Below are 22,685 nucleotides of genomic sequence, written 5' to 3' on the forward strand. Positions count from 1 at the left end.
ATCCTCTGGCATTTGGCCTATTATTAACCCCCGCCATCATCATCCGAGTTTTCAAGCTTTTTATAGATTTAGATCACTATCATGAGGATATAGCATTTATCCCCATAGTTATCTGGCTAATTTTGTAATCATACGACATAAACGTATTGAGATATCACAAATTAGTGATTTTGATTCTGATACATTCAATACGCTGCATTCATGTAAACTGGGAATTTGTAAAATTCCGCCTTCCATGTACTTGCAAATCTGCAATATCAAGTTAGTTTGCATCTCACGTCTTATCATCCATCCACGTAATTTCTGCTCTGCCCCCAAAGCCTTTGGATTGGTCCCATTTTGAACCAAAGATACTGAAAAGCTTCTCCACTTGTCTCTGCCTGAGCTATCTGAGGTATGAAGTATGAAAACGCAAGTGTTTTTTTTTTTTCATTCCCAGTTTACTTGGATGCACCACGCTTCCCTCAACTACGGATACTCGTTAGGGGCAAACATCATCCGCTTCCGCGATACTGGAAGGAGCAGGACATTGTAAACATCGGTGGTGTGTGTGCTCAGACAGACGGGACGTCAACGGACTTTGTGATGTTGGTGATAACAAACGTGTGTGTTACTTTGGTGCATTGACTTAATGTTGCTGAATACAGTGTCATCATGTCTGTCGTGTGTCAGAATGAGCGAGGATGGGTTTTGAATGCATGCTCACTCATTGATCTGGGTCACTCGCGATGCATTCAATGGAGAGAGGCTAAAAAGTCACATTTTAAGTGTTGTTTTAAACGCCAGTGCTTTCAGCTTTTAAAAAGTCATTTTAGTGTAAATGCCAGTGCTGCTGATGATGGACACACGACTGCGCTGCCAAAGAGTGACCTGCTCTGCAAACTATCAAAGGTAACTGAACTCAGTAACGATGACAGTCCAAGAACACACTGTTCAAGTTATTGTTGCACTCTCCAGCTATGTTTACCATTCACAAATATTCATCATTTAAATATCAGCAGAAGAGGAAACGAAAACACAGTGATTTCAACCAGGGGGAGATTGATTCACGGGCCTACCATGAGAAGGTAAGTCACACCTTTTATAAGGCAGTAGCCTGGACTTACACACATTTGAATTGGATGTTTTTCATATGTCGTGGAACTCCCCAACAAAAATGAACAGTCAGATGGTCTTCAGGCCTTTAATGCTGTGACAGCAGGAGAATCATACACACCTAAGCTTGGAGGTAGATTGTCAATATGACAGAGGTGACAGGAAGCTTTTCAGGTCTTCAGATTTTACATATACTTTGCATTTCTTAAATCAGCGGTTCCCAACCTCAGTCTACACAAGAGAGACAGGACATCTTCAGAGGTGTTACCAGACTTTGAATTGTAATCGCTTATCAGCGGTTCCCAAACGGGGGGGCGCCAGAGAGCCACGGGGGGTCGCCAAGCCCTCTTGATTTTGAGGGGCTTATATATATATATATATATATATATGTGTGTGTGTGTGTGTGTGTGTGTGTGTGTGTGTGTGTGTGTGTGTGTGTTACATTTATTTGTGACAAAAAACACTTAAATAAATTGGGTTAAAAGCTTAATAATTAGTTTGAATAAATAAATAAATAAAATGATATTAAAAAATTAAATCGGGGGGCAGCTTAACTCTGAGGTCATACAAAGGCTAACTCAATACATGATTTTAATGGTAAATTCCTTCTCACTTCCCTCCTTTTTAACATTAAAATCATTGTGAGGTAATATAAACATATATCATAAACATGGATACAAAGTTATTAAACACAGTCTTATCTATTCACATGGCCTGGAGATTCTGCTCATCTTTCAACCTAATTTGATCCAACTGGATTTAATAAAAAGTTACCCAAACAAGACAGAAAGTCCAGGTCACATGATTCATATGAGGCCAAACATCCCTTCCCCTTGAGAGACTGGAGATGGGTAAAAGACTTCATACGGCTATCTAATAATATGTGCACTAGAAAAAACCCTCATATACATATGTGAGGGAAAAACCTAAGTGCATGATATTCAAACAAACTCCAGGTTATGCTCAGACCAAAACAAGAGGAATACAGTCGTGAAGGTTATCCTACAGAGGATTGTCATGCCCTCATTTAAGGAGGATCTAATTGTTTGAAAGGATGCCAGGAGATTTTGGTTTTCCCCTCCATGGCAGTCAGTTGTCTTCAGGGATGTTCCTCAAGTCTTCTTCTGCAGGCACATCCACAGGCACGTCCACGGCTTTCTTACAACGGAAGCTGTGAATCCATGTTGCCGAAAAATCAGAGGTCTTACTTACTCTGTAGAAGAATGGCTAAAACGACATGGGGGTGTGCATCATGCATTCTGAATACTTTTTCCTGAGTAGGTGTCAAATTTAAGAGCAACACATCAAAGTCATTCGTAACCAATAGGCCATTACCTATTATCTCTGAACCATTCATTACTGAAATTTGCACTGCATTTAAGCTTATCTGGTTGCACTACAAGGCCTTTACCATGCCATAGGTTCTGTGCTTGTCTTACCACGTCCCTAGCCATTTGGTCTGCTGTTCCCCCTTGGAGGTCCCAGCTGTAATGGTAGCTAGGGACAGTTGGGGAGTGAAGTAACATACAGCCAAGCAAGCGCTCTTCATTACGGTCCAAACATGCGGCCTTGCAAGCGTCCTTCATTGTAGGATAGTATGAGCCCCTCAGGATTGCATTCGATGATGATCCCTAGTTTACACAATAGATCTCTGCCACACAAGTTAACAGGACTGGAGGGAGACACCAAAAAAGCACGATTGAAGTGTGTGCCATCACTTGCATCTGTTACTGTAAGGGGTTGAGTGAAAAAATTTCTTTCGAAGATGCCTGATACACCAATAGTGGGAGACGAATTATTAGACATAGGGAATGTTTTCAAAGAGACCTTGAGAAGAGAGTAGTGTGCACCTGTATCAATAAGAAATTCATGAGGATCACCTTCAGTGTGCAGGGCTAATTTAGGCAGGTCAGTAGGTGGAATCACAACAGGGAGGAGGATAAAGGGGATAAATAAAATTGTTCTCCTTTTGCTTCTTGTGCTCAGCTTCTGTCTGTTGGGTTACTATGACATTCTCAGCATGAAAAACATGTCTTAATATTTCAGCCAAGCGAGCATCATTTTGCCAACCCCCACAGTTAATGATCACAAGTTTTCTTATGTCTGGAGACAATTCTTCCACTAGCAATTGAATGAGTTGATTTTCCAATGGAGATGGGTTGGCCAAATCATCTGGCTTCTGCAAACCACTGCACTCTTCAAAAGCTTTCATCAACCGCTCCTGCCAGTCTGCACATGTCTCTGCTGCCCCCTGCCTCAGATTTCTGAGTTTAGTCCAGTCCATTTTAGGTGGAAATCTTTCTTCTATGCGAGTGTACAGAGCATTTAGCTGTGTGGTATATGCATCTTGTGTATTAGCAGACCATGGAACATTTGCATCAAAAGCACCTCTCACATCTTGCCAATTTAATTTCAGGGTCTCAGTGAAAATATATTCCAACTCAGCAGATGTAGGCCTTGCCTGAGTGACTAATTTCTTAATTGCTGTTATATATACCTTAACAGTCTTTCCGGGGGATGGGAAGCTCTGAGATCAATGTTTTAAGCTTTTCCCTTTTCCAAGCTCTCCATACATAAACATGATTCCCTCCTTGTGGATTTGGACATTCTATCATAGGCATCTAGAGTATAGGATTTTTTACTCTTTTCTGTCCACTAAGCAACATAGGTGGTGAAAAGGTATGGCTATCGTCTAACTGCCTTAAATCCCATAAACCTAGGTCTTCTGCGTCCCTACTTTCCTCAGCCTCTCTCTGTTTGCGTCTGACCTCGGCCCTAGTGAGTGGTTTATAACTAACCGAATCAATGGTCTGTGGCACATCAGGATATGTGCGTGAGCTAAGGCTAGTTGTGGAACTAACTTCTCCCTCTGCTGCTAATGCACTGAGTGTGTGTGTGTGTGTGTGTGTGTGTGTGTATGTGTAGGTGTGTGCAGGGGAGGAAGACCTCCACCCTCAGCACTTTGCTGTGCTCTATCTGTTTGTAGTTCTCCCCCATCTGCCTGTGGTCCTGCCTCCCCTCTTGCTGCTTCAGTCCCTGGATGAGCTGCAGGGTTGTAGGGAGGTGGGCAATCAAGATCTGGATCTACAGTGTAAAGTCTCACCATGGCAAAACCTCTCCTTTCACTAGGAAAACAGCTTTTTGCCATTGCTTTCCATTTATTTAAACATTTTCTCATGTATGGCATGTCCCAGCTTACATTACCTTCTGGAGATATATCATCTAAGTTGTCCTTCAACCCTCCTTAGGCCACTTTTCATCTGTCCACTTATCACTACAAAATGGCTCACAGGTGTTTTTACTCCAGCAACTCCTTCTTTGCTGTCTTCTAACCTTCTCTCTGTCATACTCCCTTTTCTTAGCCTCTACATACCAAAGCCTCCAACTTATCTAAGGACTCTCTTTCCCTTTCCCTTTCCTATAAATGGGTTTTAATTTCTCCCACAATTGCTCAGGTTTACAGATGCTAAAACTACCTTTAGCAGGAAATCCCCCTTTCTCACACCACAAAGACAATTCAGACACCGCCAACTCACCATGCTTTTCATGCATCCATTTTGCAACACCGGTTAAATCATTAAAATTAATTATCTTTCCACTGATGTTTCCTGTCTTTTTAAATTTAAGTGCACTACTTTCACTAGATTTTAAATGTTATACCTATTTTATACCTACTTCAACCTTCAGGAAACTCCTGTTCCCCTACCCTTCAGAGGCCCCGCGCCTCCTACTTAAGAACTCCCAGATCTCTATGCTCCTACTATTCAGAGTCTTCTGCTCCTACTACTTAGGTCCCAGACTTAAGGGGATCCCTCGCGTCCCAGACCCATTACTTAAGACAATCAGACTATTCAGTATTGCTCTCAATATTCAAACAGATCACTTACTGATGTCCAGTCAACCAGCCAACAAAGAAATCTTAGGGCTTCTCTGAAGACTAAACGAGGTTCCCCTGTCTGCGTCCAGACTAAGTTTTCTCCTGTAGGCCAGTGGCATCAGGTTAGCGATCCCATCCTCGTCGCCAAATTGTCGTGGAATTGTAACAGTCAGATGGTCCTCAGGCCTTTAATGCTGTGATAGCAGGAGAATCATACACACCAAAGCTTGGAGGTAGATTGTCAATATGACAGAGGTGACGGGAAGCTTTTAAGGTCTTCAGATTTTGCATATACTTTGCATGTCTTACATAGTCAATCAGGTAATAAAGCAATAGAAACTTTCCAGAATCAGACCTAGCTAATGAACAGGCCTAGTCATAAATTCCAGAAAAGGAACTGATCACTTCTAAATGAGATGAGCTGGTAGAGGGTCTGACCCATCGTAAATACCACCAGCGTAACTCTGAGGTCACACAAAGGCTAACGCAATACATGATTTCATGATAAATTCCTTCACACCTATGGGACCACTGAAATGATTGCATTCAATTTCAAGGCATTGTATCTCATGTCAAAATGTGTTTTAGAGTGTCAGCTTTTGAATTGATTTCCATTTTTAGCATTACAAAACCAACTGCATGCACTGCCAAAGAGACTGTCTGCTGGCTCTAATCTCTCTCCATATCTTTCCCCAAGATTTTCTCATATTGTGGATTCATTTAACAGGATTTTTGCCTTTGCAGGTAGTGGACTCAGTGCTGTAATGTGTGTTTATCCAGATCAGGCCTGTCATTCTGGAGGGAACCAAGTCCTTGCTGGACGCTGTCCGGTCCCTCGCATATCTGACCGGTGTGACAGACGCAGTGGAGGAGCCGCTTCCTACCCAGGAGTGCAACCTCGCCGCCCTGTGTGAAATGGCTAAAGAGCTTCCTCTAGTGGACGAAGCCGACCAGGAAGCCCACGTCCAGTCGCTCGGTGCAGAAGGAGGCCGTGCGTCACACCTGGACCTGTTCTGTCGAATAACGGAGAACAGCGCAGACTCTGGCATGCTGGTTACCCTGATGGGAGATGAATATGTCATACCGCCTCGTACAGCCTTTCTGCTCTCTGATTTCACCAGAATACAACCACTCGTCCACTGTGAGTGTGGCATTCACCGTAAAAAGCATTTCGTGGTGAACGGTGTCAATCATCTGAATCTGGGCAGAAAGCAGGGATGTCACTATACCAGAATTTCAATAGCTGATACCACCACCAGTTAAATTCAAACACAGAAATCCCTCATCATTCAGCACTCCTTTATTTTAAAAAATGTATAAATCCTAACACATCAGCTATATTAGGATATTGAGTTAAAAGTGCAGCTTTGGCCTGTAGCCCTTAAGTGGAAGACAAAGCAGCCCCAAAATACATCAGATTACAGGAATTGTATGAAGTATCCTGCTATAACAGAATATAATGGTGAGATTATGTCCTTTCTTTTTAAATGACGGCATGACTGCAACTTGAAGTGTTTCAGTATTAGGGATCGAGTTGAGTCCGTACTAAAAACACCAGTATTGCTGTTGCTGCCAAAATTTAGGTGTTGACTCGGTGCCTGTCAGTTCATGTGACATCCCCAAATGAAAGTAACAAACAGAAATATATCAACGTTTCATGGATTTCTCTGACTGGCCTCCGTCACCTGAAGTGACAGCGTTGCAGTTGTTTTGTGTCCCAGCCTGAGAATAATTAAAGCTTCCTGTTTTTCACACAGGTGGACGGAGGTTTGAGCTAATAGTTATGGATCCACCGTGGGAAAACAAGTCTCTGAAAAGGAGTCGCAGGTAAATTGTTATTCACACCGTCAGAGGTGTTGCATTCACAGTGATTATACTACAATCTGAGTCATGAATATCAGATTGTGATCAGGTCGTGTTGATGTTTTTCTCGGTGTAGATACAGCTCTCTGCCCTCCTCCCAGCTGAAACGTCTTCCCATCCCTTCCCTGGCGTCCCCGGGCTGTCTGGTGGTCACCTGGGTTACAAACCGGCCCAGCCATCTGCGTTTTGTCCGTGACGAGCTCTATCCTCACTGGGGAGTCGAGGTCCTGGCCGAGTGGTTCTGGGTCAAGGTGTGCAAACGTTGAACTGCCAAAGCGTTTGTCAGCAATGGGTGACTCACACATTAGGCGCCGTCCTAGACGTATTGCCGTTGTTCTCTTCTCCCCTCAGGTCACCACGTCGGGACAGTTTGTGTTTCCCCTGGATTCCCAGCACAAGAAACCATATGAAGTGATGGTTTTAGGAAGATATCGCTCCCCAATGTGTGAAAATAGGTATACGATATTCAATGACTAATTCATATTTGATTTTTCACATTCTTATACTTAAACGTCATTCATTTATAGGCAAATGATTTTTATTTCCTGACTTGTTGAACCTCTTTCAGCTCTTCAGGGACGTCGGAGACCCCTGTGGAGGATCAGCGTGTGATTGTCAGCGTCCCATCTGCTCTCCACTCCCATAAGCCCTCACTGGCAGGTAAATAACTCCACTTTCCATTTTTTTCTGTGTGGCAAACCATCTTTTCCACAACTAGAGCGTGCAAAGAGCGAGATTAGTAAAATATGCCGAATGTGGCCACCAGAGGGCAGTGCAGCAACATTAATGATTGTTATCTTGCTGCGCGCCACCTGTGACACATCTAGATCTTTTATGTTTTTTTATCCTTTATTTAACCAGGAACTCTTTTGAGCTATAATATATATATTGCGAGGGAGACGTGGCTAAGGCGGCAGCAGCTAATTGTTAAATATACAAATAACTTTTCAGAAACATCACATAGAAACCAACAAAAAGAGCAGCAGATCTTACCACAGCCTCCTATCACGTACTTTGTCACTTAAAGCAAAAAGCAGACTTTCCAACCTTTATTTAGTTCTTAAACTTACCATAATTGCACTTTCAGTCATACAATACAACCTCAAAGACTTTCATGCACCACGTGTTATAGGTTTTATTTGCAAAGCTGGGCACTTGTGCTTTTAAGATATCAGTTTTTTCAGTTTTTTATTGATTGTTTTTCGGTGACATTTTGTTCCAAGAAGGACTGTACTGCTCATTGTGAGATCTTGACAATGAAATATGCAGAAACTATGAATAAGGGAGGTTTGACGTCATTTCTCTCCCTAGGGATAAGCTATTTGTTGTGCTGTATGGAGTGCAAAACATGACAGGAAAATGTTTAGTGCCCTTTCAGCTACACAGAGAACGGCTCTGCTTCATGCAGGTGGCTGGATTTAGTTAAAATAAGTTAATTTAAGTCATGCTGATGCCATTGCAGTGGTGTGATACCACAGAGAACAGGTAGATCAAAATAAAGATTAAGATGTATTCAGTTTCTCTCTTTATGATTCATCGCAAAGCCTCTAGTTTGTTTACTTTATGATGCAGTTGGTGGTGTGTTTTTTTCCTTCATCAGTGGATTTGGATGGGGTTATGTTTTCGCCCCATTCCATCTGTTTGTCTATTAGCAGGATATCTCAAAAAGTTATGAATGGATTTGCATGAAACTTTGAGGGAGGGGTGGCTGTGTGGCAAAGATGAACTCATTAACTTTTCATACCAACTGAAAAAAATGCACGTAACTTCTGAATAGCCTCATGTAACACTAATAAAACTTGGTAAGGTTGGTATTAGGCCAGTTAGGAGCTGATTAAGTTTACACAGTGATTAGATAAATCACCAATCAATCAACGTGGCTGTCAACAGACAAGAGAGGAGGCAAATCCTCCTTTATTGGCCAAACAATCAAGCAACACAGAGGCCCCGGAGAGTTAATATTTGGTTTTGAATTAACTGCCCTGCCAACCTCTCCAAAAACCTGGCACAGTGGCATAACGGCAGCATTAATGGCCATTGAGCAAACAGAGTGCTGAATGGCCATGTGGTGTTGTGATAACTGGCTAAAACTCTTGAAGCTGGCTTGAATTTGAACCGGCATGTCTCAGGTCCCGTTCCAGGTAATACGTGAACCTCCTGATGTGAAGCAAGTTGGTGGTAATGGGGCATGGAAAAAATGAGAAATGATTAATTTTCCATAAAGCAACTAGTATATATTCACAAGTGCATGCATTGGGGGAAGCATGCGCTGTGCTTAGTGCCATCTAGTTAGGAGTCTTTTTAGAGCTTTTAACAAAACACCCACCATCTTTACTTAACCTTACTTGGCTGCACAATATGCAGGGCCACACTTGAGCCAATAACCTCTGCAAACCGGATCATAATAATAGCTTTTTTTCCACTATCGAGCCATAGAGCCATAACTGTATTTATTGTTGTTTTTCCATTGTATCCCTAAATAAACATATGCACTGCTAAATACACAGTGTGAATCATCTCTGTGAATTATAGCCGAGCAATTTCCTGTTGGGCAATCTGCTCAGCTACAGTAAAAGTATACTGTAGGTGCATCCTCTCATTTTCAACCCTTGTTGCTATAAAGACTTTTATATGACCAGAGATGAAGGAGATAAAGGTAGCGGGTGTAACTGTAGTCTCTGAGTATGATATTTGTAATTTTAAAGTATGTCTGCAGTCCTGTTTGTATGTATGTAGTTTTTAAGTATCTTTACGTGCTAAAAAAAAGACGGACGCACCTCTCTGCAGAGATACTGAGTGAGTTGCCTCTAAAATTCAAACAGAATACCAAATAAAGTAACAGTTGATTATTGAACTAACTTCAATGGAGGGGCATGAAGGATGGATTGACCTGTCTTTTTCTCATTCCTACAGCACGTTATGCAACATCTTGACACTAAGAAAAATATCCCTACACACTAAATGATTTGAAGCTTTCACTTACTCTAATAGGTAGTTTGTCTTCCCTCTGAGAGGTCGGCTGCACTTTCTGTGCACTTTGACTCTACCGGGGTCTGCTAGAAGCCACCGGGCAGGTTTGATACAGTCATACCACAACCTGTGAACCAAGGGAGTAAAAAAGCCCCAAGGATCTCCTCTCAGAGGGGGAATCTGACAGTAGCATTCAGGAGGAGACAAGGGACCTCATTACTCCCTTACAGGTACAACACATCCTTACCAGATGGTCTAACTGGAAGACAAAGTGTTTGTTTTTTATTAATTAGGGCTTTCAAGAACTTTCAAAAATGTAAAACATGAATTGCCTACCCAGATTCATATTGTAAATTAGAGACGTCTCATGCACCGGCACGTTTTGTGTGTGTATGATATGTCTCCGCTTTCAAATGAAAGTTTCTTTAGAGCCCACAAATCACAACAGCTTCAAAGGGGTTTACAGGCAAACAAGTTTACAACAAACAAAAACAGGATGACACCCCCTGTCTTAATCGTCAGAATGTGCAAGAAAAAAACTTCCCCAAAAAACAACAGATAGGACAGAGAAAAATGGAAGAAATCTTGAGAAGGACCACAGAGAGAGGAGACCCCTTCATGACCAGACAGGTGTGCAATAGGTGCCAACCCAGTGGGCAAATTACAAAGCAATCTAGTTATATGACAGTGAAAACAGACAAAGTAAGGGCAACACAGCAGCAGGAGGCTTCAATGGTGGCAGGCAACACAGCAGCACAGGACGAGGGGGATGAAGAGGATGGGAGTGATGAAGAGGACATAGGGGACAAGGGGGGATGGGGGAGTGGAGGAGCGTGGGAGTCACCCGGGAAGAAGACAGCTTCACTTACACAAGGCAGTCATACTCCAGCATATGACACACACACACACACACACACACACACACACACACACACACACACACACACAAAAGATGAAGGGGAAAGGAAAACATTAGGGAGGCAACCAAGAATGAATAAAGCAAAGAGAGAATACAGGCAGTAAATGAATGAAAGAAACAAAGCTCACGGCTGTAGGGGGAGCCGGACCAGGGAGAGCAGAACGCGGAGACAGAGTCAGACAGCTGCCCTAAAGATGAGAACAGCTTTTAATCTCTAAAAATAAAAACACAACTTTAACAAGCATAAAAAGAAAAAAATATCATGCACCTGAACTAGCTTCTAACTTTTAACATTTCAATAAGAGCATATGAACGGTTTTGCTTTAATACAAGAAACCTATAAGTGACACCTACCTTAACAAACTGATTGTAAAATCAGTTGAGATAATATCAGCTGAGCAATATAAAAATGCTAAAATTGGGATAGTTTAATTGTCTTTTTGCACCAGGCAGAATGCTGGCTTCTGCATTTTGTCAGAAGTTGAAGATTAGAGGAATTTTTTACAGAGTGGGAATACAGAGAGCATGGAGTAACCAAGGCATGGAGGACTGCTCCCAAATCATTAAGGCATAAAACAACTCTTTCAATTTTGGAAATATTGTTTAGCTTAGTTGACAAGATTGAGCATCTCTCTTAACCCCCTTGACAAAATTCAAATTAGTATTAAAATTATGCCCAAGTCTCTTGCTAGTGGCACAAAACTTGCGGACAGAGTACCTAATTTATGATTAATCAAGTTAATGGAGTTCAGGAGGCGAAAAATTACTATTTCTGATATAGTTTTACATGGTAGTAGAAAATTCTGCAACATTCATCACCGTGTGGGGCAGTTTTTGAGAGTGGCCACATGGTTAATGAAATTTGATTTTAGGCAGATATAACATTGTGTCGTCTGCATAATAGACTATAGCATGAATTTATAATGCATTTACAGATAAGATGTGTGTGTAGCAGCTTGAAAATGGAAGCTATAGCTGAATTCTATATAGATAGATAGATAGATAGATAGAAAAAGGCCGGGGAGCCAGATGGCTTTGGGAGATTATGCAATCGCGCCATATGTCCCAAAGTGAAACACCAAGCCAAGTTAGAAAAAGAACTTTTCTTACTTATTGTTTACTTATTGTATTGGTTACTTATTGTAATCCCTGGTCCTTTGATAATACAGTGAGGTGTTTAACCAACACCTCCCTCCTTACATAGTCGAGGAAAGAAACCGTCAGACGATGACCTAATCAGGGCACTCCATCATGATATTAAAGGAGGGCGAGGCCTCCCATGAGTTGGCTCTGTCGGTCATAGACAGATGTGATGTCATTGGAGCTTCTGTAATTGGTCATATCAGAGGCACTTCCCACAGTGAAACACCTCACTCTGTTATCAAAGAGCCAGGGATTATGTTAGGTAACACAGAAGCCCATTAGGTGAAATGTAGGCGGTCTAGTCCAGGTGCACTACCAAGTACTGGTAAGATTCGACCAGGTCAGTACCCTTCCCCCAGATGGAAACTGAAGCCTCAGTCCTCCTTTTGTCCATCACCATTTCCTTTGTTTTGCCCCTGTTCAGCTGAAGGTGATTCCACCTGTCAACAAAGTCAGCAACCCGCTGCTCTGTAGTGTCCCTCCTCAGCATTCACACACCCAACAATTTCAGTGTTATCTGAATACTTCTGTGTGTGACATGACTGTGGTGTGTATGTGTGTGAAGTCTGATGTGTCGAGGGCGAAGAGGAAGGGAGCAATGACAGTCCCTTGGGCGGCCCCTGTACTGCAGACCACCAACCATCCCATTAAAGTCGTCAGCAGTCCAGTTCACCAAGGGGTCATTCACCTGCATTGTCTGTAGGCTGTCTCCCAGCAGTAAGGGCTGGATGGTGTTAAATGAACTGGAAAAATCAAATAACATGATCCAAGCGGGAGTGGGCCTGATGTAGCAGGTAGATGATGGCATCTTTGACTTCAGTGTTAGCCTGCTAGGTGAATTGTAGGGGGTTCTTTTACCAGGGCCAACTATAATTAGACCAATTATGCTTGGTCATTAGACATCATAGTGTGTTGCTGCACATCCCGCATTTGTGCTTTGGTGAATAAATCTCGTTTAAAACTAACCCAGTCCCTAAAGTGATAAAATAGTTAGATCTGTGGTATTAAAAGGCTGAATTTGGATCTTTGAGAATTAAAATTTAACATTCCATAGTATATGCTGTTAGAAGATCATTGGGTACTCTTAAAGTAGTGTCTGTGAAAATGAAATATGGTGAGAATGATAAACACTGTGTTGGGTTAGCTTGCTGTTACTTTATCCATAATGAATATAACCAGAAATGGAAGAAGTAGCTGGGCACTGAATCAAGAGAAAATAGTGTAATTACTGTCAGTGGTCATCACTGTAATTGAACTAATTGGACAGTGCGGTATGGCATAATCAGTTTTCTTGCCTGGCTCACCCAGGATCATTTAAACAGAATATCAGAGGAATGTGAAGCAACCCTATCTGAATGACAGTTATTTGGTGAGAGAGCAATATTTTAACACCTTCTTTCTCTCGTGGCCTTTCTTGGCAAAGGCCAGAAGTTGTCCCCTTTCACGTAGTTAAGAGGATAATTAGACGTTTTATTCTGTGTTCAACTTTGAGAGCTGAGTCATCAGTTGAGGTTGTGTTCGTCGGAGAGGTGCATGTTTGGCCTTTCCACTCTCTGACTCTGTCCGACTGACGTGCCTGGAAAGAGAGAATGGGGAGGGAGGAGACCACATTGTGTAGGTTGGATCGGTTTGGGGATGGCGGGGGCTGCGACTCTGGTTTTTGAGCTCATTAACTCTCCGTGTTGGCTGCGAGTTGAGTATGAGGGTGGTTTGAGCATTCATATCAGCCGACAGACAGAGCAGCGCAGGGGCAGAGAGGAAGTGAAACGTATCTGTCAGGTGTGCAGCTCCTGGAATGTCATCGCTCATACACTCAAGGTCAGCGCCAGTCTCCACCCACACAATCCTGCACAGTGGTAAGAAGGAGCTGGGCACTTTCCAATGCAATCCATTTGAGCAGCAAGTATAATGCGAACAAAAGAAGTGAATATAACTCTGACTTTGGATTTTGATGTATTAAAATGTTGCACAGGTTCACCATCACCTTTGTCTTTCTCCTGGTTTTCTTTTTCAATTTTCACAGAGGTGTTGAAGCCATACGTCAGAGCTGAAGCCAAGTGCTTGGAGCTTTTTGCCCGAAGCCTGCAACCGGGATGGACCAGCTGGGGAAATGAAGTGCTCAAATTTCAGCACGTTAGCTATTTCACCGTAACCCCCACAAACGATCCCACAGACATTCCTGAAGGCGAGACCGCAGGCAGCTGCACTGACAAGCCCACAGACACACCAGTATCCAGAAACCCCTCTTCTCCCAGTCACTCTCCTCCCACGGTGGACTAATGAGTGCTGCTTAACAGTCCCTCATCAACACTTGTCACATCAGTAGCACAATTTGTTTTTATAAAGTTTATGAAGCTGAAATATTGTCCTGTTCATTTTCTTTGATCTGTTCTTCCCAAGCTTTAGGGACCCTTGATAACTTTTTTCTGGGTTTTAGTACATTTCGGGGGTAGTGAATCACACGCCTGATGATGCTGCCGGAAAGATGAAAGTGCATTTCTGTGGAGCTTAGATCAAGAGTGTGTTTTGAACCTAAGGTCCCATGTTGTGATCAGGAAAAAAAAAAACACTCGCAAATATTTTTTTTTTCCTTCTGTGCATACTTTGGCACAATGTCTTGATGATCAAAGGACTTCTTTTTTGGCACATTTTAATGCTGTTTTGAAATGTATTGCCATATTAAATTTCTATCAATACAAATGGTTCTCACAAGGAGTGCATTGTGTTTTACTTATAACTGTCCTTTAATAATAATTAATAATAATAATGATTGATATAATAATGAGAGCTAGCCATTAGCACTGAAATGATTGGATAATAGAAAGAAAATTACTTAATTATTCTGATAATAGTGAAAACACTGAGCTTTTTCTGGTTACAGTGTCACAAATGCTGAGACTTGCGACACTGAGTTTCTTTTTAAATATATATATATTTTTTTAATATAATGTTTTGATTTTTATAGCTGCTGATAGACTAAACAAGCAATTTTAAGACCTTATTTGGTGTCTGGTAACTTGTGATGGGCATTTCTCATTTATTCTTCACATTTCATAGATAAAATGACTAATTAATTGAAAAAAAAAATAATCTAAAGATAAATCTAGTAAAAAAAATAAATAAAATAAAATAATAATAATCATCAGCTGCAGCCTTACTGGCCATGCTTATAATAGAACTAATCATGGTTAGTAGACCACACTGTTATATTGCACATGCTGCCTTTGCTCTATCAAGGACAAACAGCACTATCCAGCAACAGAGGCTGATCCTGAGATAATTTATCAGAGTGTTTTCCTCAATCTCTATTCCCTGTGAAAGACGGGCACAGAAAGAAGCTCCACACTGTGTCACACATAAAACCTTCAGCATACCCCTTCACCTCCCTTTCCTACTGGGTGGGCCTCTCTAATGAGTCTGTGGTCTCCTGGGAAGGAGGGGGGGGGTGTCTGTCATTGAGGCAGATGAGGATGAGTTACTGCCACTGCAGCACAGCACACAACACAGCTAATGAAGCCAGAGTGAGACCCCTGCAGGATCATTTACACATTATCTTGTCATGCTCTCTCCGTCTCTCTCTCGGTCTCAGACCACACTGGTGTCCTCCCTGGCTGAAGTTAAACGCCATGAGAAATAGAGGAGGATTTCGATTTACTGTAATGCATTCCTCTGTGGCAGAGGAGGAATGTATCAGCGTGGTATTTAAGAGCAAATTAAAGTTTAAAACTGCATTGACAGTCCAATGAGCTGCTTGGAGTTTCTTCCACCCTAACTGTTTACCCTTCTTTTTTTTTTCTTTTTCTTTGACTTGTTTTGACTTTTTTGGACTTTTTTGGCCTAAAAATTTCTTGGTATAGGCATTAAAAACCTTTTCATTCTGTAATCTGGTGATTCTATGGATGCAAAGAATTAGGCTCAGGGTGAAACAATGGATAGAATTCATGATGACAACACTTAAATTAACTAAAATAGAAACTTGGAAATCTCAATAATGAACAATGAGTTATGCACATAGAATAAATGCGTTAAGAAGCACGCCAGGTCTTAGAACAGACGTGAACCAAAGTCGTGATGATCATATGGTGGAAATGGATGAAACAAGAGGATCAGCATTTTAGTTTTGCCAAGCAATGTGCCGGTAGGTGTTAGATCTCTGAATGTGTTGTCAAGATGCATCAATCTACTAATAAAGTCGACTGATGCGAGTTTGTACTTTTACACTTGTGGTAGCTCACTATCTTAGCAATTCATCATTCTATAGGATCATTGTGTCTTCATTTATTTATATGTAATGTATTTATGCATGTTAGCGAAGAGCATAGTTATTTCAGCCAATCAGTTTAAAGATGCATAAAACAGACATCCATGCTTAACAGTTAACTGACCTAATCATGAAACATAACTTATATGTGTCTGAATCATATCTTGTGATGGAATGACATCGTCTTTATAAGGCAGTGGAGGAGAAGTACTTGGAAATGTGCTGCAAACTCCACAAATCCAATCAGGTTGCCAAGGATTTCTCAGTATTGTCTGCATTACCACGGAAACATAGAGCATCATAAAAGCGCTGCCTGCTCATCCTTGACTTTCTCAGAAATCCCCCAGTTTAAACACACATTGATTGAATACATTCAAATGCTTGATGCATTTTGTTGCCCTTGTCTTTTCCATAAAGCTTTCATTAGACTTGGCTCTTTACAGGGAGGCTCTCAAAGTTCATCCATCGTGCGCACACTACTTCACCTTCACAAAAATAGCCATTGAATATTGTTTATGTCACAGCATCGTACCATTATTTCATTTCTTCCATTTCATTCTGACATTTACGCTGTCGTGATGTCACTGGACAGGATTTATATGCCCGTTTTCTCCTTGTATGTATGTTTCTGAGGAGCTGTAATGTTCAATGTGAAAAAGCACAAAACAGCAGAATGGAGAGAACAATGTTGACTCTCGCTACCTTTTCACGCTGTGCCCATTCCAAATAACCAGTCCTGTCTTTTTCTCCCTCCATTCTCCTTCCTCATCTTAGGCTTTAATGCTTCATTGTCATCATCTGCAATTACGCAGTTGCTTTCTAAAAACCTCCAACCCTCTGCAGATGTCACCACATGATGTCACCACGGTCACTGAGGCCTTTCCTCCAGGCGCCAGTGGAGGGAGGGAGTCCTGTCAAACTGCAAAGATAAAGCTCCAGAGCCCGGCCCCTGTCATCTTTCTTGCATCTCATCCCTGTCCTCCTCCTTTAAAGGTGCATTAAGGCTGCTGTAGGTAAAGTTTCATTAGTTCACACACTACTTAGGCTAAAAAAGGGGAAAAAAGAAGCAAAAGTAGTCATGTCTTGGCACAGTGTCTGTGTGAGTGGCTGTTTGTGTTTTGCTGCATGGATGTGGCTCCCATCATTAGGTCGCCCCCCCTAAATGCTTGTTTATGCATGCCATGTGTGAGTGAGACTGTTTTCCGCCCAAGTGTGAACTCCACCCTCCTCCACTCCCCCATTCCCCTCATCTTCCTCATCCCCCTTATCTTATATTATCTCTTCCATCTTGTCCAGTGCTGCTGTGGTCGTCTGCCATGGTCGAGCCCCCCTGCTGCTTTTATTGTCCTTATCTTGTCTGCTAGTGTGTTTTCTTTTTTAACATGACATTGTACTTTGTAATTTGCCCACTGGATCGGGGCAGCACCTATTCCACACCTGTCTGGCCATGAAAGGGTCTCTTTACTCCATAGTCCCTCTCAAGATTTCTCGCATTTTTCCCTATTTCATTTGGGGATGTTTTTCTTGCTGGCTCTTTGTTGTAAACTTGTGCACAGCTGAAGCCCTTTGAGACTGTGAATAGTGATTTCTGGTGTCTAAAGAAGCACTCAGGAGTTAACAAGTGGACTCAAAGTTTCTATAGTCCACCTAACTAATTTGGGACTAAATGTGTGAATTTTAAGATTACATTAGTGTAAACCAGTAATTCACCCCTTACATATGCATAGCAACTTTCAAGTTTCATGCAGCAGTTTTGACATTTCTAAGCCACAAGAGATACAATGACAACTGTTGATGAAAAGTCAAAACAGGGTCAGCGTTTTCCTTTAAAGAGTAACTAAATCCCAACCCAAATCCCTGTTGGGGCGCTTGGTGTCGGGTCTTTGGTGGCAGGTGATGTCCCCGCCCATGGAGTACAGCAGCTGCTTCTTTTCACCACTAGACGTCAGGCTTCACAGAGATTTGGGTTTGGGGTTTAGCTACTCTTTAACTATGACTTAAACTAATGTGTAACTCCTAATGGCGACCAGTGGGAACAGCAACAACAGTGACAGATCTCCTGAATTGTCCCTGGTAACAGACAAAAAAAACTATACATTCACAAATTAGACAAGTAAGCCGGCTAATCAGAGCAGAGAAGATGTTATATATCCCAAAGCAAAATACTGTTACACTAATTCTGCTTTATCACTTGAATTTTGGCTTTTGAATGAAATATCTTGTCATGCTGATTGCTCACTTGCACCGTCATCCGTCATCACTGATGTGCACGCACAGTCTTTTGTAAAATGAAGAAGAAGAGGTTCGCACTGACGGCCTTTGATCAGATTACACAGTAAAGAGTTATAATGGTTGATTTTGAGCAGCCACTCTATTATGTAAGATATCGCAGAGGAAATTTCCATACTGCTAGATGCGGAATGCTAAGCTGCCAGATTTTTTTCCCCCCATATAATTCTGGGAATGAAAGAGGTGGAGAAAGAGTTGCTGTAAATAGTTGGAAGCTTTGTCAACAACTCCGCTCACAGTGGGAGAAACAAAGCCTTTGGTTGAGAGACAGCGGTATAGCAAACTGGCAGCCATCACAGCTAGATTCCCCAGAGGACGCTGCTAGAGGATGAGAGAGATAATTATTTCCTAAGAGTTTACACTTCTCCTCGTCTGTCTCAATCCCAAGACCCCGTTCTCGACGCTGCCTATGTTCGACACAACCACAAGTCAAACTTCCTAAAAGTCAGAGGAGAGAAGTAACAGTTACACACTTAGTAGTTTCATCAGCCATTTCAGTCAGCATCATCACAGAGAATATGGAATAGACGGTTGAGCGGGTAAACGTAGAATATACTCCCATGGTGTGAATTTATTACCACTAACTCTGATGTTTATGGCAGCAGCTCGAGTGCAGGCTTTCATTTCTGATGAAGAGGTTTGTGGTATTAAAAATATCACCACTGGGGGAATACTCGGTGTATATTCAACTTTTTCTCTTCTTCTCTCTCCTGGAACTGGACAGTAAATAGTGATGTTTGGCCATTCAGCCCCCGGCACATCCCAGAAGGCCTAATAACTGCCTGATGGCAAGTTGGCAACACACAACAAACTGTATCACCTAAGAATAGTTCACAGATCTCTCTGTTACAGGGAGTCCACAGAGGTGCTCATTGCTGTGCTGAGCAAAAAGGGCTGTTTTGGCTGGATGAATGTGTCTAGCATAGCTGAAAAAATAGGGTATTTGACAGAGATGCCAGTCAATAGCCAATGCTGATTTTTTTTTCTTTTTTTTTTTTTTTTTAATCTGACACCTTTTATACTGCCTCTATCACTGACAGGGCTACTTCATGTTCTCTGACTACAGTAGTGTCGACACAAATCTGGATAAAGATATTAACCTACAAATGTGACTTTCTAAAGGCATCATGGTGAGGTTTGGTTCCCTCTCCGCTGTATGTTCACATCAAATCATTCCTCCAAAGGACTCATTTACCTCTAAATTTAGGATGAGAGGATGAATCAAAGCAAAATGTTTTTTTAGTATCTTTAATGTATTCATGAGGATGTAGAATCTGGTAATGTGATCTGATTTAACATGGCGCCGAACACTTTCTGAAATGTTTCAAAGTTACCCAAGGGACAAGATATATCTGGCTATCATTAAATATACATGTCATGAAGGGAAAGAAAGAGAGATGGAGACCATGTTTCAGGGCTAAATGGAGCCGTACTGCAGTTCTCACAGTTTTCCAAGAACGCACTGTGGCTCATGTCACTTAGATTGTCTTACTTTCTTTTCCTGGAGCTGGTTAGAAATGTTCCTGGACTTATCTCTAAATGACGTGGGAACATCAGGAGTGCTTCACTGAAAGATGAATGGGTTCTAACTACTAAGCAAGCAGAAATAAAACTTACCAGCAGGGTCAAATATCTTCATATCTTCACTGGCATACTTGTTTGAATTTCTCTGGAATGGTCCTGAAGTTATAGATATAGTTATACAAATACAGATACAGATTTAAGGTGAAAACAAAAGTATTCTTTATAGAAAATCTCTCTTTATTGTAAAAATGCGTTTTGTTGCTGCTGATTTGTCTTTAGATTGTAAAGTGCACTTGCATTTCCCAACACAGAGACCCTAAATCCTCATTTACTTTAGAGACAAATGGGGTTGTTGCTCCCCATTTAAGCACTTAGTCCAGTCAAGTCAAGTTGTACAGTCAATTTGTAATGAAAACATCAACTAATAGTAGATGAAGGAAACTGATGAAATGGATGTGGAGGTACATACAAGTAAAGCTCTTCCTCTTCTACAGACACAGACCGTATGCGATTCCAGTGAATAACTTCAGCTGTAAAGTCCCAAGATGCAAATATGACTGAGGCCTTTGCCCATAGGTGTGAATTTGAGAAAGAATGAGTGCGAATGAGTGTGTGTGTGTGCTTGTTCATGTGTTAGCTGTGTTATGTGCCTGTCGTGGTCTCGCCGTGAAGGAGACAGGAACACAACCGGGAACAGAGAGTCCAAAACACTAACCCAACGTATACACCAGAGGCAAACCTACACGGGAAGGCTTATAGGGTACCCCTTCTCACCAGGCCCTAACCAAACATGCACACAACCAAACCAGCAACTCTACCGGGGCCAGTAATTATCCTATCAGCACCCAGAAGGAGCAGGATTGGTTGGCTGGCATCCTGTGCAGAGCTTTAAATAACATCAGCAACATTTTTTTAGATATCATTCCATCAAAACCATTAACTGCTTAATAGGCTTAACCTGCTTACACTTAAATAGAGTTATTTATCCATTCATGGTGTGTAGCTGTTGTTTACTCAATGACTTTGACTGGGAACAAGGAAAAAAGTTTACTGGGACATCCCTAATAGAAATATAAGAGTAGAGACAAATGTTTTTATTTCTGAATTGAACTGCCCCGTACTCCCTGTTCTGCTCCCCAGCACACACACACTCACACACACCTCGTTGTCATCATCTGTTAATTCTGACAGCTGCGGTCGTCTGTCTCATCGAAAACTCACTGCTGATATTTGCTCTCCAGATTACAGAGCAATAAAGGCAGACGTACTGGTAAGCAAGAGCCAAATTAAGCCCGGGGCTTACAGGAAATCGATCAGTATTCAGCCAGCACACTTCCCGGCTCCGCTTTAAGCGCGGTATGAATTCTAGTTGTCAGAGTGAAACTATTCCTTGAGTTTTAAAGGTTGACTATATTTCCCCCTGGACCCTTGAGGATATTAGATCCTTATTCACATCAAGCTCATTTTCAGATTCTGTTCAGTCTCTTGCTGAGCCGTGTCAGCATTCAGTGGCGGTGGAGCCCAGTGGCAGATGGACAGATGGACGGCTCCATCCATATTCATTCACAGGATACCTCATGTCTCTCATTTAAAGATCTGTCCGTCAGCGAGCAGCATGTGTCAGTGAGTCAATGAGAAGGTGTCAGGGTGAAAAAAGAAGCCTCTGTTTGAACATCTGAAAATGAACGGCCGGCCCGAAATAGTCATAGAACGAGACAAATTGAGGGATATTAGCAGACTAGGTGTCAAGACGACTGACAGGTTGATGGTAATTCACCCAGTTTGTGGCAGCAGGCAGGAAATCACTCTGTGCCAGATTTACAAATGTTTTGGCTTTGTTAAGCTGGTGGCATCACGGAAACTTCCCTCTCTTTCTCTGTCTCTCACCTCCCACTATCTCTTTCTTTTGTCTGTCTCAACGCTGTGTTTATTCATTTATACACTTTTGTTACCATACAACAGGCCACCAGTCCCTGTTGAAGTCTTTGAATGGGCATTTGTGAAATGAGAAGCGCTGGTATTTCGCTAGGCCGTGTGTGAAACTGCAAATTTTCCAGCGTTTCATCCCTTTGTGTACACAAAGTGTATTTCACAACCAAGCGTGTACACACAAAGGACTCCTTATAAAACATCTCTTTCTTTACTGAGGCTTGCTATGCAGGGAACAATGATTATTCAACTCGGCAAGTATTGTAAATTATTTCTGGGTCAGCAATGGGTCATGTTGCATCATAGTAGATATGTGGCTGCTGGGTATTCCACTGTGAGGAAAACAGATGAAGTCATGTTTTTATTTACCTTTATTTTTTTCCTTTCTTTGTTAATATGCAAATGAATAAATGCCAAAGGCTGCTGTTTAATAAAGATTGCGCTGAAGAATTCCAATATGAATGGTATCTATGTGATTAAAACTAGATGATGAAACTGTGTTTGACTGTCAAAGTAAATGGTTCTGCAGAGTCTGTAATCTCTGAGATAATAATGTAGTTATGCAGTGAAATATTAATTAATTAATATCTATGTGAGGGAATGGATGTATGGGGTTGTATGATGAGCTGATCAGTGATATACAGGGGTATTATTTAGATTATTTGGACATGAACAATTCCTAAAGCAAACACTGACAGTAAGTTGACTCCGTGACTGGGACTGGGTGGACATACAGGCATACTTTAATTGCATTTGCACTCTAGGAAATGAAGCATATGTGTTATTACACTTGAAGAAATCATCTAAAATGCCAT

General features: G+C 41.7%; 1 protein-coding gene across 2 annotated transcripts; it reads left to right on the forward strand.

The window, feature by feature from the left end:
• Positions 1-500: 500 nt before the first annotated feature.
• On the forward strand, positions 501-14,576 carry mettl4 (methyltransferase 4, N6-adenosine). 2 transcript variants are annotated; one of them, XM_030079749.1, is made up of 8 exons: positions 501-891; positions 999-1,067; positions 5,753-6,113; positions 6,730-6,799; positions 6,912-7,086; positions 7,187-7,290; positions 7,404-7,495; positions 13,891-14,576. In XM_030079749.1, the coding sequence occupies exons 1-8, from the start codon at positions 655-657 to the stop codon at positions 14,145-14,147; spliced, it is 1,365 nt and encodes a 454-aa protein (XP_029935609.1). In that variant the 5' UTR covers positions 501-654; the 3' UTR covers positions 14,148-14,576. The 2 variants fall into 2 exon arrangements, with proteins under 2 accessions (XP_029935609.1, XP_029935610.1); XM_030079750.1 differs by having other exon boundaries at positions 1,002-1,067.
• The last annotated feature ends 8,109 nt before the right edge of the window (positions 14,577-22,685 follow it).

Source organism: Myripristis murdjan, chromosome 20, assembly GCF_902150065.1.
Source record: "Myripristis murdjan chromosome 20, fMyrMur1.1, whole genome shotgun sequence".
NCBI classification, from domain to species: Eukaryota; Metazoa; Chordata; class Actinopteri; order Holocentriformes; family Holocentridae; genus Myripristis; species Myripristis murdjan.

What these genes read in the sequence shown, in the direction of transcription:
- mettl4 (XM_030079749.1), top strand. Translation starts at nt 655, where the DNA reads ATGTCTGTCGTGTGTCAGAATGAGCGAGGATGGGTTTTGAATGCATGC. An exon ending in TGCTCTGCAAACTATCAAAG is followed by an intron (nt 892 to 998) that starts GTAACTGAACTC and finishes TTTAAATATCAG; the next exon opens with CAGAAGAGGAAACGAAAACA. An exon ending in CCGAGTGGTTCTGGGTCAAG is followed by an intron (nt 7,087 to 7,186) that starts GTGTGCAAACGT and finishes TTCTCCCCTCAG; the next exon opens with GTCACCACGTCGGGACAGTT.